Below are 18,112 nucleotides of genomic sequence, written 5' to 3'. Positions count from 1 at the left end.
GAAAGACAGAATGTATTCAACATAACTGCAGTGGAGGCACTCAAACGTAGCTTACCAACAAATAGCCGCAATATAGCATCTGAAAACCATCACAATCTCACACATGATCTTGGAAGATCCCCTACATATCATGAGTTGACCGCTTCCATGTATCCTAGAACTGAAGACCTAGATCTGGACCTACAGCAGAATGGTGTATCAGCCAGTTACAATGGAGACTTATCGCTTCATAAAAAGACAAACAACACCAACTACTCACATGACAGGGATACAAGAATGAACAGAGACAAACAGCCTGCTAAAATTGCCGCTACGTCAAGCTATTATAAAAGGCCAACAGTTAGAGAAGTTACTGCTAAACCAGCCTATCCTAAAACCTACAACAGAGAAAACAGGGATAATAGAGATAGACAACCACAAAAGAACACCAAACAAGATTATCATATCTCCTATGGTACATCCAATAAGCGCTACTGCGGTGCATGTGGTCAAAATTCCCACAAAATATCAGATGGATGCAGACTACTGTGCGATGACCAAGGACGACAATATCAAACAGCACTAACATCCGGATACTGCCCAAGCTGTCACAAGAAGTATGGCAAAGACTTATACCACGCGCAACACCTATGCCCTGGACGACCAGCAATGATGGAACTGTACCATAATGGTAAAGTAAGACCTGGTGGTGTGTTTAAACAGGCATATGAAGAATGGGTTGACGCCAAAGCCAATGGACAATCCAAAGAGCGTGGCAGAACAGGTAGGGTTAACGCTATCACCGTTCGAATGGATCCAAACGACCCCAAGATTTTAGCGGTAGATAGTTCTGCAGCTATCATGGATGAAAATAGGAAAATGTACCTGAACTGTTCCGGCTGTATGTCAAATGGAAACTACGATGTATACATGACAGCTTTGTTTGACTCAGCAGCAGACAGAAATATCATGTCAACCAGCTATTTTGGTATGTTATTTGGAGTACAACAAAATGAAGTTAAGAACCATCTGGAAAAGAGTGACATGGTTCTTGTCAGCTATTCTGGACACAAAATCCCAGTAGCTGGAGAAATAACTCTCATGATTCGTCTCACACAATTCTCAGGCATCTATAGACCAGTACCATTTATGATTGTACCTGAGGAACACAAGAATGTCACACCTATGATCATTGGAATGAATGGCATTAGAGATCTCCAATTAGGGTTGACTTTCGTTGCGGATAATCACCCGCCAGCACCATATCTATACTCTATGTTCCACCCTGGGAGAGTACTAGATAGCCTGTTCTGTTCTGATTATGAGTTACAACTCTGCACAGGGACAATAGACAAAATTGAGCCTAATGAAACTCAGACTATAGAAATGAACATCAACCATTTCTTCAACTTAGCTCCTGGAACAAAAGTCATTCTCAGCGATGACCACATTGCTAATGATAGAAATGGAGGAATCAAAATTCAGCCTGGACAAACGCAACTGACTGTCAACAACCGAGGACAACTGAGTGGAAGAGCAATGATAACAAATGTCACTGAACATGCAATCACTAACACTGTTATCACCGGATACTTGGAACCCAGCAACCAATTTGTAGTCAAGGAAATCACCACAGACTTTGATTTCACACAATCATTCCTACACAATGTATCTGTGACAACTGAGCTAGATGAGATTGTACAGGCCCTGGAACAACACGCAGAGAAAGCTACGGCTCCGGCAATCAATCAGATCTCACTAGACACCAGAAACAATTCAGTCCAACTCTTATAGCTACCAAAATACAGCGCCATCAATCTGGTAGAACGATCTTTCCCTTTAGCTGATGGATATATACCGAATCCTACAGCTATAAACAATGACACTCCAGTACCAGGAGTAGCCTTATCTGATTACCGATCTAATATTGATGAAATTCTAACTACACCAGATCCTGAAAAGAATAAACTTTTTGAAAATAGTGATGACGTTATTGAACTTGGCTTAAAACATATAGCTGAATCTGATAACCTCATGGACTACGTAACAGAACCTACTGGCTACAGTGTGCCTAAGGATCAGTTTGTTAAACCAGAGGATCTTGTGGTGCTGTCAGACTATCCACCAGAGGTAAGACATTATATAGAAGACATATTCCTAAAATCTTACCCTGATATCATATCTACACATTCTACTGATAGAGGTAACATGAGTAAATATCTAGGCAATTATACAATTAGACTAAAACCTGGTCAAACTTTACCCCAGCATAAGAAATTATATTATTTATCACCCGTAGAGAAAATGCAAATGCAATCTATCTTAGAGTTTTTGTTAAAGAACGGCACCATTGAAAGAGCTAATTTGGATGGGGATTCCTATAACAACTATGCAAGCCCAGCATATCTGATTCCAAAGTCGGATCAGGGGAGCTGTCCTCGTTTAATTGTAAATTTTCAACAATTGAATCCTTGTCTGCAGTCTGAACCTGCACTGCTACCCACAGCAGAAAATTTGATTCAGTCACTAAGGGATAAATTTGTGCATAGTAGTAGTGACATGGCTAACGCCTTTCATAGTATAACGCTAGAACCTTCTTGCAGAGACCTAACATTGTTTGCAACCCCATTAGGAGCTTTTAGACACGCATCCTTACCAACTGGCATTAAGACTTCACCTGAAAGTCTATCACGCTTTATGGAAAAGATATTACACTGGGAATTGGTTTATGATGATAATGGTAATGTTGTAATGGACGGTGATTTAGCCAAGATGGTATACTCACCTATCCCAGAAGTCCAACACATTTACGATGATTTCATTGTCTCAACTGAACTAGCTAAAACTAGATCAGAATCATTGAATATACATTTTAAGATTTTGAAGAAAGTTATGGGAAGAATACACACGCATAAAGGAAAGATTAGTTTAAAGAAATCACAACTTTTTAAAAGTAGGGTAAATTTCTTTGGGTTCTTCATTTCACATAATTATTGCTGTGTAGATCAAAGGCGAGTACAAAAACTTCTAAATATTCCCATGCCTACTGATATTACTATAATGAGATCTTTTATGGGAGTACTACAAAGTATGCATAAACATTTAAGATTTGATATTATGGCTCCTACACATATTCTAACTTCACTTACCTCTACTAGAATAGGTAAAACTTTTGTCCCAACTCCAGAACAAAGACAAGCATTCGAAGACATTAAGAAAGCTTTAGCCTCAGGACCAATTTTTAGCAAATTAGTTAACTTATCGGCACCTAAGATTATCTTATCAGACGCAGCCGGCACTTCAACTGGCTCATATTCGGCAGTCTTAGCGCAAATAGTGACACCAGAATTACAGGCTAAAACCCTACCCCCTGGGCTAAACTTCGATGACCCTGTACACCATGTTATTTATGATAATAGGTTACCAATTTTACCCCTACCTTTGCAGAATGAAGGTGAAAACATTAAGGATTATGCGAAGCGTATGTCTGAAGATGGACCACCTGAGTTTGAATATTTGGTTAGTAAAACTTTGGGCTATCCTGAAGACACTGTACACAATAGTCTCGGGATATCTTTACAATTGCTTCTAGAACTAAATAAAGTTCAAACACCTTTGACCACTATCCTGCAAAGAGCATCAAAAATTATACGTTCTACGATGTTGAGACAAAAGTATATTCAATTTGTATTTAATAATGATAGGGATAAATTCTTAGAATTTATTCGCAAACTAGAGCATGGATATGTATATCTAGATCCGCAACAACTCATATTTGAAGCTCTTAGTGTAGCTATGTACCGTCCTGTGATAGTTATCACAAATATAGAGGGTGCTAAACCTGTCACTCAACACTGTTCAGACAAAACAAAACCCCCTTTTGTATTTTTACTATATGGACACAAAGAGCAACACATAGTAAGACCCGCAATGGTCTCATCAACCAATAGCTTTAATTTAAAATCTTTAGCGTCTATGTTTGAAATTATCGCATACACCTCAAAGAAAATTACCGTTGCTGAGTCAAGATTACATATCATAGACATTGAAATCCTAGGAATTATTTATGCAGCAAACTCGTTTAGAACTCTAATAGGTCCAAGCTGTGAATGTACCTTGTTAACAGACGCAAAGTGTGCTTACTATCTCTTCAATCCTAAAGCATTAACAGCCGTTAATAAGTTGAAAAGGTGGAATACCACTCTGTTAACTCTAATACCGAAGCTAACAATGTCCTTCTTAAGAGGAGAAGACAATTTGGCAGATTTCTTAACAAGGGCATATAAGGCTACTCTACCAAGCATTAAAAAAAGTAGCCCTACCTAAATTTGTTAAATCTGGGTTTGAAGATAACTTACCCCAATATAAAGTTTGGACTATTGAAGAATGGACACAGTTCATTATGGATAACCCCGACTATTTGGGTTATGATGAACAACCACCACAGCCAAAGCAACAAAAACCCAAAATCACCATAAATTCACTTGCCGCAGAACATAGAGTTATAGGCAAAATACTAAGACCTTTGGAAATCCTAAAAGAAAGGATTAGCATAGAAAATATAATTGCAAACCAAAAAGAGGAATACTCTGATATTTACACACGTTGTCTAACCTCTAAATCAAACACCCACACTTATAAAAGACAGAACTACGAACTTAAAGACACAATTCTGTTTACAAAAATAAAAGGAGATTTAAAAGTTTATCTCCCAACCAAACTACTACCAGTATTAGTATGCTATACTCATCTTTTGTTAGTACATAGTGGAGAAATTAAAATGCTTTTAAATATGCAAAATTTCTTCCACCCTAATCTTAAGAAATATGTTAGAAATTACACTAGATCTTGTTTAAATTGTCAACTTCAAAATTCATCTACAAAACTAGAACAAGTAGGAACTTATAGTACAATTTCAAGACCTTTTGAATGTGTAAGTATTGACTACATACAATCCTTACCCCCCTATCGTAGTTATAATCATATCCTCACTATAGTCTGCCAACTAACAGGAATGATTCTTGCATATCCCATGAAATCACTCACATCCCGTGAATTTATAGACAAATTCATGTTTTATTTCTATCCCAATTTCTCCCCCAGACAAATATTGTGTGACAATGCAAAATCATTTTTAGAAAAGCAAAATTTGATATTCTTTGCTTCTATTGGCATCCGAGTTTTGTATTCTACTGCGTACTTTTCACCCTCTAAAGGATTGGTGGAAGCTAGCAACAAAGTAATAAAATGGCCAATCATTAAAATTTTAGCGCAAGACTCGACAACCTCATGGTTATATCTACTACCGTTAATAGTCCGACAATATAATTGCACTAAAATACCAAAAACTGGATTTTCACCCATGGAATTATTATTCGGGACACGTAGCTCCCTGTCTAAATTGTTCTTTGGAGCAATAAAACCGGATGAATATCACCCTGAAATAGCACGCACAGAAGCTTATGTGCAAGACCTCTCAGACGGTATACAAGAAAACTTGGACATTTCAGCAAAAGCTATTGAAAAGGGAAGGGAGGCAAGACTAAAGTATATTAACAAAACCCGCATACACAAACAATTTGATATAGGAGATCTTGTCTTGGTTAGAAATAACACTATTACACCTGGTGTTAACCCCAATCTTAGACCTATCTATCATATTTCACCCTATAGAGTTTTAGATGTAGGCCCTAACAGTTGCACGCTTGAAAGAATTTCTGACAAGAAGACTGAAATATTTAAATACTCTTTCAACGAAATCAAAAAGTTCAAGCCAATTGACGAACATTTTGACACCCTCCCAGAGGAAATAAGGGATATTATCACAAAGCCTTATAATAAACTCACAAATCAAGAGATAGCCACATTAGTTAAAAATGACACACTTCCGCTTATATTTCCGGTTAATTCAAAAGATCCACAACCAGGAATACGCGCACACTCACCCTTAGAAACACGAAAAGAAGCGTCACAAAATAAGAAACCATTAGATTCTGATTCGGACATAGAGGACTCAAGTGCCGACGAGGACATGACACTCGATTCCGTATTTATTACCGGAGGTCGACGACTTAGGAAAATAAATGATAGACATGTCAGATTTCGGAATGGCACAAGTTCACAACCATAATTTACATTTCCATTTACCCTGTAAACTTGTGAACAATATGATAATATGTTATTCTAATCTGATAACTAAGTTATCATATTCATGTAAATTTTCCCACTCAAGGTTATATATTCAGTGGTAAAATATACATCTTTTCTCTTCAGCAGGGGAGACCAACTATATGCAATATACGTCGACTAAAGAGTCGATCCCTTCAAAAACACTTACATAAAAAAATTTGCATATAGAGAGTTTTGAGTCTGTATAGGCAAACAGAGTCAAACGATTGATACAGATTGTACAAAAATGCGAATGTTACAAATGTTAAATACGCACCCTAAAATATACACAAAAACTACTTAAAACATTTAATACAAATTGTACAAAGTGTACAAACATAGCAGTACTAATAGGCAACCTATATATATACGCCTTGAATTATGATGAGTTGATTAGTTATTAGAAACTATAACCACTCTACATACAAAAAAAATATGTCAAAAACTTTAATTATAACTTCGGACAGGAAACGCCCACTCAGAATTTTAGTAGTAGTAAACAATAACGATAACTTAAATTTTACCCTGAAATTGAGTCAGTTTACTATAACATATCCACAAGTGAGGAAATCACCAACCTTGTGAAGTACTACAGTTATCACATAACACGTAAGTCTTAACAGAATATTTTACAAAAGTTATAAAATGCAAACTAGATTCCGAAAGCCTATGCCTAGATCACAACGGGTTCTACATGAGACCTTCGCAAACCTAGTAGAATATTGTTATAACTTGCTTACGATGATTAAAGAAATGTTAGCGTTTAAAATTAGTTGTGGAATCAGCCAACCTAGTCGTATTGTACGATACTTGCACTGTCGTATACTTAGAAACACTTATAGAGACGCATACAACCGTTTGGTTATACGGTATAGACAGCAAGAGTATAGAAACCGACAGACTATAACAGACGAATTACGGGCAGTAGCACGCCAAATAGAGAATCTGAGAGATACAGTCCTTCTTATTTCTGGACATTGTACTCTCCCCACTATCCACGAAGAGTAAACTAGATTACAACTGATTCTTATAATCTGATTTCTAACAATGACGTACGGACGTATCCTAACGATATATAAGTTTTGCATATGATAAAACCTCTTGTACATATGTGTATTGATGTAAAATACTTATATTCTCATATATCTCTATGTAATTATTGAAAACGATAGGAAATTAATCGCATAAATCATAGTAGAGATATCAAAAAGAACATAACAAGAAATTTTGTTATTTATACAAGTTATCATAAACCAAGTGAATGTAAGCTAAACTAAGCACCTTGCAAAAATAAACTTTAATTACGTATCAAACTAAATTAAGGAACAGACAATAATACTTATAGAGTAGCTACGTAAACGGGAGTTGTACACAACAAATACTAAATCAGTAAATAACAGTGTATATGCTACTTAAAATTGCTATATTTATTTAAACAAAAAGTAAATAATCTTTAGAAAGGTATAAAAATTTTGACAAATATTTTTCTTTGGTGAAAACTTAAAATTAAATCAATTTTGAAAACAGAACATAAACTTTTATTTTTACAGTATTTGAAAAACATTATGATAGTAAGAAGTTTTCTGACAATTTAACATCTTAGTTAATATAATTTGGACATAAGCTGTATATTGGCACATAATAAAACTTCGAGATTGCTAATACGATTAATCAAACGCTAAATGTTGAATTTGTACATATAAAAAGCACATAGCCTAACAACAAGCCAACGTGAGCCAAAAATTTAGCTCTACTTGTTGGAATTAAGACTTAGTTTTAGATCCAAAGGGACATAAGAAATTTTTACCTTGAGACTTTAAGCTTTATGACTATAGTACTAAAATTTAAAAAGGAAACGCTATTTATTCTAAGCCTTACTAATTATATAAAGCTTCCTTAATGAGATCATCCAATCAATGATATTACTTAAATTACTTGAATCACAAACGGTCTTTACATGAGTTCTCTTAACAATACTTGAATAAGCGTATGTAAATAATTTTGTCTAACGTCAGTCTTTCGGTCTACTTAGATATTGGTTACAAAAAAAATATATATGCTATTTACAAGTCCTCTCTATATCACAGCACAATTAAAATTCACGATTAATGCACAGGGATGGATATAAATGAAATTTAGAGAAAAGGTACTGAGTTGCGAGTTCGATTAAATATCTATATATACATGACCCTTACAAGCTAACAAGAATGAATAAACTGCGACATAAGGCTGTAATTACAGTTGTTAATATACTATTGAGAAAGAAAAAGGATTAGTTCGCTTACGAAGAAAGTAATTAAGAATTGAATGAAGTTTTAAATTATGGGCATAAAGAAAATACAACCTTATAATCATTTCCTTACATACTAAATATCCTTACAGACTAAACATATATATACATAATATAATGGCAGAAGTGTAAATTAATGTTTGGCTTTGTACAGAATAAAAAAGTCATAATGTCTAATAACAAAAGTCTTTACTTCATAGTGATTACTATTTTGACTAGTTACATAAGAATAGAAAATCTGTAAATTTAGTCACATGTTGTCTAAAACTGGTCATTGTCTTAAAATTTGTATGTCATATTTTCAACCAAGCTAACAGCGCCACTTCACGGCGTGCGTTTAGGGAACATGAGACCCCGACGTCGAGGGACTCCCTCGACGCCGGAATCCTCTGTCCTGTTATTATCTGAGGAATGCGTAGCTGAATTGAAGCTACTCTCCGCTGATGTTATCTCTTCCAAGATAGCAGGCGTTGGAGTACGCATGGAGCGGCGCAAACGTTCTAAACTGAGGACCCGCAGTGGAGTGGGGTACTCGATCTCATCAGTCACCGCATTAAATCTAATTGGCGGGAGATCGGGGTCCTCGATATCGTCAACCAGTGGGACTAAACTGGCCGCATCCTAAAATTAAGAAAAGGGACATTATTAGACAATCATGTTAATAAATGTTCACAAGAAAATTTATCAACGTTAAATCCATATATGTTTGTGAGTCAATTTTTACTAATACTTTATCTAGAATCTTGCTATTAACTATTAGGAAGAAATTACACCATAGTTAAAGTAAAGTTATTGTCTAAAAGCATAGCTATCTGAGCTAAACAGCCTAGTCTAAGTTACGTAATTTTTGCAACGAAGAAATATTATAAGAGCTTATCAAACTTACCACAGACAAATCAGCTGCAGATGGAGATTCAATGCGACTTAAGCACATAATAGAGCTCAAGGAAGAGCTGTCGCTGGATACCTCAGCTGTTCTCTCAGAACTGACTCGATTACACCTCCCCATATTGGTGTAAAACTGTGCCAGGGGGATGGAGTTGGTCGCCTAAAATATAATAGATCTTTTAGTTTAATCCCAACGCCAACAACGAGTCTAGGAAAATCAGGAAATGAGAATGCCTAAAATCCTGTAAAGCTATATGATTAGGTAGCAATTCAACCCACTTTATACTGGAATTAAAATCTTAGATCGGTTCAAAAATGCTTATGCAACCATACATTTTAAGATTAATATTCTACCAATAAAAGAATTTTAGTTGCAAATACCTCTAGATACGTGTACAAATATACAGCCTCTTTCTGAAAATTAATAGAAAACTAAAGCATGGATACTTACATGTAAACGCTCTGTTTGATCAACAATCAACGGACGGAAGCCAGGACTTCCCGTCGAGGTTTCCAAGCCCGCAGGCACATTTCTTCCAGTAACCCGATCCTCAGTGGCAGACAAACAGTGTACGGCAAACAGGCCAATTCTGGACCTTACTTCTGCTGGAGTCGATGGACTAGCAGAGGGAGCCTAAAACAAAAGGAAAACATTAAAGTCTTGATCTAACATTTAAACCCCCAATGAGAAACGTACGGCATGAGCAAACTCTTAACCTTCCCAGAGGAAAATAATATTAGGTTGCTACTTAAGATTTTAGTAAATGTTAACTGGTATCTCAACTTAATTGCGGTAACCGAGCGGATTTCTCTGGCGACATAAAACGACGACAAATGGTGAGCGATATATATGGAAGAGCCGAAAGTCAATGTTGAGGAAGTGAGAATAGGACAGAACAACCCCGCACCAACATGATGCTTTATTAGACAAAACGGGTGGCTAGAAAAAAAAATTATACAAAACAAAAAAAAAAGAAATATACAACAGAAGAAAACTCACCTGTGTATCCGACAGAATATCATCAATCTCAGAGGACGCGGCTTCATACATGGTGTCCGACGGCTCCGCAGTTGGCGACATAGCCCCAGCTCTAGTCCTGTTGGTCCTGTTACTGCAGTGGAGAAGCTCAATGGTCCTGACGCCTATGTTTCGGAGGCGCGTACATACATCTCTTATCCAGCGAGCCAGCGACCTGTCTGAGGTGTTGTCAATACGTGTAAGAGTCTCAAGCCCTACAGCGCCGAAGAAGACCACTATAAGAGCACATGAAAACAAGCCTAAACCCAACAACATGTTAATTAAGCCATCCATGTTGAAGGTGTCCAGACTCGTCTTCTGGTCTCTCCCCAACTCGGCAGACCCAGAATCACCTCCGGCAACATCGTCACCAATGTCACCGCAGGAGTTCTGCATCACCGAATTGAGGAGAGACCAGATGATTTGTATCGTTCTACTAAGCATCAGTGAGAGATGCTCGTTGCCGAACATCTCCCCTTGATCCCTTTCGGACTCTACAGTACTTGTACCCCCATAGTCATCGACATCAGCAAGGCTTGGCATCCCAGACTGGTCGCTGTACACTGAACTCGAGTCGTCTAAGGAGTTTTCAAGAAACGAGGAATTGGCAAGAGTGGCCGCAGCCGCCCTCATTGATTCCTCGAATCTTTCCTTAATATTCTGATGCGCGTCCAGGCTGTCAGGCACATACATTATGAGCGAATGTAAATTTAAAATAGAGGACTAGTGATTCTGAAAGGCAATATAGTAAAGTTGATTTTATGAAAAAGACTGTACACACGAATGTTTTTTTTTTTGTATTTTAAGCAACTATGGTTGAACCTCCTAACCATTAAACTTTGATTTATCATCTAAAAGTAAAATTCTTTAAATTAAAGAATATGTAATTAATTTTACATGATTCAACGCTTGAAAATAGCTATCGTTAAGCTATTCAAACATTAAAACTTTGTTTTATTAGATTCAATTAAGTTAAAGAATACGTAATTAATTTTACATGATTCAACGCTTGAAAATAGCTATCTTTAAGCTATTCAAACATTAAAACTTTGTTTTATTAGATTCAATTAAGTTAAAGAATACGTAATTAATTTTACATGATTCAATGCTTAAAAATAGCTATCGCTGAGCTATCAAAAACATATTCATTATGATGTATTAAGCAATTAAAAACTTATATACTAGCTAAATCTGAGTATCTTCACTGATGTTTTAAAAACACTTTCGATAAAGCTAGCTAAATATAATTTTTGTAAGCGACCATTTTTTTTATAATATGGTTGAGTTACTCGTAACGTAAATAATCTATCAATTAGCGTCATTATAATTGAATTAAGTAAAAAGAAAATCTTATTTTAAAACCTATAGTAAAATTGTTTTAGAAGATTTGAATCAGGACTCAAATAAGTTTTGATTATAAAAAGGGAACGCTGTAATCAAAAGTTAAAACGAATAGAATGATGGAACATATCTGTGTCAATATAAGTTTTGTTTACGATGAACGAATTTAACTTTTGCAGACGGAAAACGTAAACAAAACAAGGTACGTCAATTTACCTGCTGACTCAGATATGTCCTATCAAAACTACAAATATTATATAGAATAAAATTGTCATATATTGAAGATGTACCCATATTGCTTCTAACCCACTTTCGTTTAAAAACACAGTGATAAAGGCCTTATCGACGAAGAAAATAAGATTCTTGAGTCTTAAATAGCGGCTAACGAATGCAATAATGGGCATATCAACAATCTATAACATAAAAACATTCATATAAAACAAACGGGTTACTATATTTTATCACTTTTATATAAATTCTCTTGGAATTTAGCGGTAAAATTAAACACTCGAACGCAAGCTCCGCTCGCAAAGACAATTATTATATAAATGAGCATAATTACTGGGCCGCCAGCTTTTTATAACCTCGCTCAAATCCAACCCCTATCACTTTTGACCGCCCAAACATAAACAAAGGGTTGACAACTTATTATTACGTAAAATTTAATTACGGACGTCGAATGATATATTTTATAGATATTAAGTTTAAAAGGTACACTTGATAGCGACGTAATGTAAGATATTAGTCTTTAAAATGATTAAAATTTATTCATGTTAAAAATAACATAAATACAGCTAATACCAACAATGGTATAAACCATATGTACATATACAAAATATACAAACAAAGGGTTACCAACTATTGTTAGTAAAATCTTATAATTTTACATACATACGAGTAATGTAACCAAAGAAAATAATACGATATGTAAATACTAATTGTACTTATACATTTTTATATAAAATATTGTTTATATTCAGGAAACAGTTATATTTAACAGAAATAGAGATAACTAACCAATCCATTATAGGTCTATCTGTAACGAAAGAATTTCTAGAATATCCCAGGGATAAAAGGATTAATAAAAGATTATTAAAACTTCTTTTGTTTAGATTACCATAGCCAGGATACCCCAAGGAACCGGTTGGAGCACGCGCACTAACTCTTTTTAGGATCTACCATGGACCAGCCTGGAGATAACCTAGATGATCATGGAGTATTGGAGCCCTACCACCACCCTACCTTGGACGGATTGCGGTTGTGTTCCTGTCAACACCTTGACACAATAGACGAGAACAACAACATCATCACCACACCAGAGTACAATGGATTCTCAGAGAACCTGTCCATCACCATCAGGAATTTCTTGTTAAATACAGCCCTGACTACCAGAGAAGATAGTAGAGTGGAGACCGATAGTGACACTAGCTCCAGCAGCACACTGTCCCTCTCTACCAATGACCTCAACCAACTCTACTATGACCTGGAAAATCACTCAATCACCTTGGACGAGAATGGAAACGAGGTAGCACAAGTGGACGCCCTTGGCTACATATCTACCTCACCCCCAACCTCAACCTACACTTCGAACGAGAGCACTTCACCACCTAGTTCATCATCAGAAGAAGCTGAACTATCCAGAACAACCAACGCAAAAACATTTATTGATGTGACAATGTTAGATAAAACTAAACCCCTCAAGAAAAGAATGTATTCTATTTGGGAGGTTTATCATCTTGTATACCCAGCTATGAAAATACGCAAATCATACTTTCTTAATGGAAAGCGTATTTAACTTAGCTTGGAATACATTTATAGTTTATTATATATGCCTATATACTGGGACTACTAAACTTTTTCTTTTTCTCTTTTTTCTTTTTTAACAACTTACCCCCATTGGAGATGCGATCCTCAATTTTCAAATTCTTTGAACGTACATATGAGACTTTTACAGAAATGCTTCGCATCCACAACTATCTATCTATGCTTGATATAAAATCAACACTATATAGATCATATTATGAACCTTTGATTGACACGTGCCCTGCAATTAACTAGTAGCACTCAGGGGCAAGACACAATTACTTTAGCTAGGCCCAAGGCATTATTTGTATCAATTTATGCATTCATAGGCCTGTCTCTACCTATATGACACCATATATGGGTAACGAAAGCCTATTCATGGTAATCTGTATGTGATTTGCTAATAGTATATGTTTATTAAAGATATTATGTTTATAGTTAATGTAATCGTATAAACAACCAGTACATATATGTATGCCTACAACCATGCCTGATTTACGTCACATATTAACACACAGATATTTAATTGCACAGACAAACACTAAAATCCTGGTCCAGAGCTAATGTTATAGCATGTACCTCTTGAATTTATTCAGTTATTTACTAACTCTCCTACCATCAACTTCTCTTTCTGGCTTTAAAAGGTAATGACTTAGTTGTTTGGCATGCATTGTAGTTTAAATTTAGGCCCCTTAGTACTTAGCATGAATTGAGCTCAGGCCTTATGTTAGAACTCTAACACTTAGCACAATTCACTGCTTGGGACTTAGGGCACATTTCTGTCCTACTCTACTTATAATTTTAACACTTATCCTGTAAATATTTCCATACTTAACTTATGCACTTGTGATATAAATACACTTTATAAAAACATTTTCCTTCCTTAATACTTAATATACTTATATGATTCTGATCGAATATCAAAACCAACCATTTATTCTTAGGTTAAAGCAACATAATACTTCGCGTGGGTCTTTTGTTGAGCTTCCACCAGCTCAACCAAATTCGTATTATACTTGTGGGAATAGAGGGTTAAGCATTCTAAACAAGCGAACCGACGATGAGAATGTCTATGTGTATTGCATTAAAATTAGGTTTTAGTAGTACTCATAGAAGAGCGGTCTCCATACCTAAATATGGACAAACGCCCCATTCGCACACACAAAAGAGAGAGAGTGAGAAAGAGAAAGAGTGAGAGAGAGAGAGAGAGAGAGAGAGAGAGAGAGAGAGAGAGAGAGAGAGAGAGAGAGAGAGAGAGAGATAGATAGATAGATAGATAGATAGATAGATAGATAGATAGATATATAGATAGAGAGAGAGAGAGAGAGAGAGAGAGAGAGAGAGAGAGAGATAGATAGATAGATAGATAGATAGATAGATAGATAGATAGAGAGAAAAAAAGAAAGAGAAAGAGAGAGAGTGAGAAAGAGAAAGAGTGAGAGAGAGAGAGAGAGAGAGAGAGAGAGAGAGAGATAGATAGATAGATAGATAGATAGATAGATAGATAGATAGAGAGAGAGAGAGAGAGAGAGATAGAGATAGATAAATAGATAGATAGATAGAGAGAGAGAGAGAGAGAGAGGGAGAGAGAGAGAGAGAGAGAGAGAGAGAGAGAGATAGATAGATAGATAGATAGAGAGAGAAAGAGAGAGAGAGAGAGATAGATAGATAGATATACTTTATAATCTTTAATAAAGGGAATCTTCACGAAAAATCCCATTTCTCTAATATAATTACTGAAAAACGGACAGACAGACAGATAAAGTGAACTTTAGAGGAGCTTCTTAACTAACAAATTGGCAAAATTGCTACATTGTTTAAGATACCTATATTGTAAAAACACTAGAATACTAGACAAGCAAAAAATGTCTATATATGTTTATTTACATTAAGGTCGACATTCTGTGGTCGCCTAAAAATGACACCTTTGCTACAATCGATATATTATTACTTGGATGTTGCACCAGATTTTCATGTACTCTAATAATGTGATAACGATAATTCCTTTACCACATCTATCCCCTCCGATGAACGATGGACAAACTGGCCAATAAATGAGGTCTATATAAGCAATCTAATTTGACGACAAACACACAGGATACGACTTGGATACTAATAGGCCAGCCAAAGATACACATTCCTTTGCTGCTATTCTTAAACTATGAAATTTTACTTTAATTGAAATTTTAAACCAATAGAAAGCGTTTTGGTGAACTTTATTAATACAAGTTAGGCAATGTATGTAACACATTCTTTTAAAGTAAAACTAACTATTATTAATTCGTTCGTTTGTTCCTAATGGAATTGTTTGTAGTTATGCAGTATAGACAGAAATAATCAGGGATAATACAATGGACGATGAATTGATGTCCATCCCCAAATTATTACCTTCTTTGAAAATTTAAATTATTGGTTGAAAACACTGCTAGTTAGGTCCAACCAATAAAAATTTAATAAAATATCTTTCTATCCCAACAAATGAGAGAGAGAGAGTGTGTTTGTAAAACTTTGTCTAACTCCATGAGAAAACCCTGATTTAGATATTTTAGACCTTGTAGTTTTGACCTTAAAAATTCCCAGATATGTATCCGACATCATTAGATTATTCTTCTACACATTCTTTACATGTTTTCTTTTGTCTTAGATAGATAGATAGATATATATATATGTATATATATAGATAGATAGATAGATAGATAGATAGATAGATAGATAGATAGATAGATAGATAGATAGATAGATAGATAGATAGATAGATAGATAGATAGATAGATAGATAGATAGATAGATAGATAGATAGATAGATAGATAGATAGATAGATAGATAGATAGATAGATAGATAGATAGATAGATGGATGGATGGATGGATAGATAGATAGATAGATAGACACCTGATACTGCCGTTTCAAGATAGTTTTTTTAAAATTATGTTTATTTGTAATTTTAATATTTTAAAAAATCCTCTAAATTTAATTGAAAAAATCTATTAATTCTAATATTATTGTCAGTATTAAATTGTAACTGAAGAATGCTTAATGCATGAAACATGATGTTTTACAAATAAACTTTTGTTCATTCTATGTGGAATATAGATAGATAGATCGATAGATAAATTTTACACTAGCAAGGGCCCAACCATTACTAAGTGCCTATAACATATAGGCCTGCAAGCAATTTTCAAGCCATGGTTAGTTAGGTCTAACTATTAGTTAAAAGAGACACCAAAGCAAAAAAGTACAATGACTGTTATATCCATAAGTTATGCAGCTTCTAAAAGCAAATTTTTTAAAGTGAATAAACAATAAACTGTAATAAAGTAATAATAATATATATATATATATATATTGCATTAAAGACAATTTCCCACGAATGATAAAATAAAAACCAAAAAATCAATACCTTAGGGCTAACAAAACTGGTTTTAATCTTAAAATTTTTCATATAAATCTACAGAAGAGGTAATTTTGTGTGTCAACATTGGGGATTTACATCAATTTATAAACCATTGTCTTATCCATTCAGATACCTGATAGACTAATGGTTAACAATCTTTGAAAGACGGTCAGACCATCTTCAAATTAAATCTTATTATATAAAGCTGTAAGATATTTGTCTGTCAGTTAAGATATAGCTAACGACCGAATCAATTATAGTTTAGATTGATAGATCTGGGCAGGTTTTGAGCCATTTTTTCATAACAATTAATATGCCCCAGAGGCTAGGTGCGCAGGTAATAATTACTAATAGTTCAAATATTATAAGATTAAACAAATATTATAAGATTCTAATAAAGTCTTACTACTAAAAAACAAGGATAGTTATGTTTTTAATTAGCGCAGCAATATGTAGCTAAAATCAATTTTTTAAATGGGAAAGTAAAATAATAAAAGTAGGAGTTTTTTTTCTAGGTATCAAGTAATATTAAATTACACTAGTCCCCAAAGTTTTATAACAACGTCATCTTATTCGTTAGCCCAAAAACTATGGATCTTTTATTGAATTCTGATTGGTTTGTTTAAAAACTAGTAATGTCCAAACGGTTCAACCAATAAATTTAATCTAAAGAAAGGGGTAATTTTGTTTATCATAATTAGGGATACAATTCAATTTATCGTCCATTGTTAACTGTTAGTTATCCTAATAATTTTTAGGTCATATATATTTTGTTTTTTGTTTGATTTACCATAAACAAGAAAGATATACTCGGACAAAGAGACGTATAGACGACGTACCCTTGTTATAGAGTAGCTGCGCTACTTACAAATTTGCATACTTAACCCAGGGATCTTAAGGAATAATTCAATAGACAATAAATGTTTATGTATCCTCAATGATGATAAACATTCTGTAGATTAAACTACAGGTTAAAAAACTTGGACACTACTTTTTTGGAACCAAATAATCGAAAAACAATAAAAGTATACTAAGTTTAAGAACTAACTAATAAAAAAACATGTTCATACAATTTGGGTACCACTATAATTTACTATACAAGCTCCTTGTATCCTTGTACCTAACCACACTTAGAATTCTAGGCACGTTCTCATTCCTTTTTCATGCCCTCCAAAGCACAAAAGTAACCATTTGTAATAGTCAGGGGCAGTGAAGGGACATTGGAGTCTAA

The 18,112-nt window shown here is 34.8% G+C and overlaps 1 protein-coding gene across 1 annotated transcript; it reads right to left on the bottom strand.

Annotated features, from left to right (window-relative positions):
• Positions 1-9,162: 9,162 nt before the first annotated feature.
• Positions 9,163-11,036, bottom strand: LOC145306097 (uncharacterized). Its single transcript, XM_080148042.1, has 2 exons — positions 10,326-11,036; positions 9,163-9,959 (listed from the first exon to the last, which is right to left on the bottom strand). The coding sequence occupies exons 1-2, from the start codon at positions 11,034-11,036 to the stop codon at positions 9,747-9,749; spliced, it is 924 nt and encodes a 307-aa protein (XP_080004168.1). The 3' UTR covers positions 9,163-9,746.
• Positions 11,037-18,112: the final 7,076 nt, after the last annotated feature.

The sequence above is a fragment of the Acartia tonsa genome, chromosome 14 (assembly GCF_053477335.1).
Source record: "Acartia tonsa isolate MP-2025a chromosome 14, ASM5347733v1, whole genome shotgun sequence".
Classification (NCBI taxonomy): Eukaryota; Metazoa; Arthropoda; class Copepoda; order Calanoida; family Acartiidae; genus Acartia; species Acartia tonsa.
Note: the sequence above shows the minus strand (reverse complement) of the source record. Positions and strands in the feature narration are given on the sequence as shown.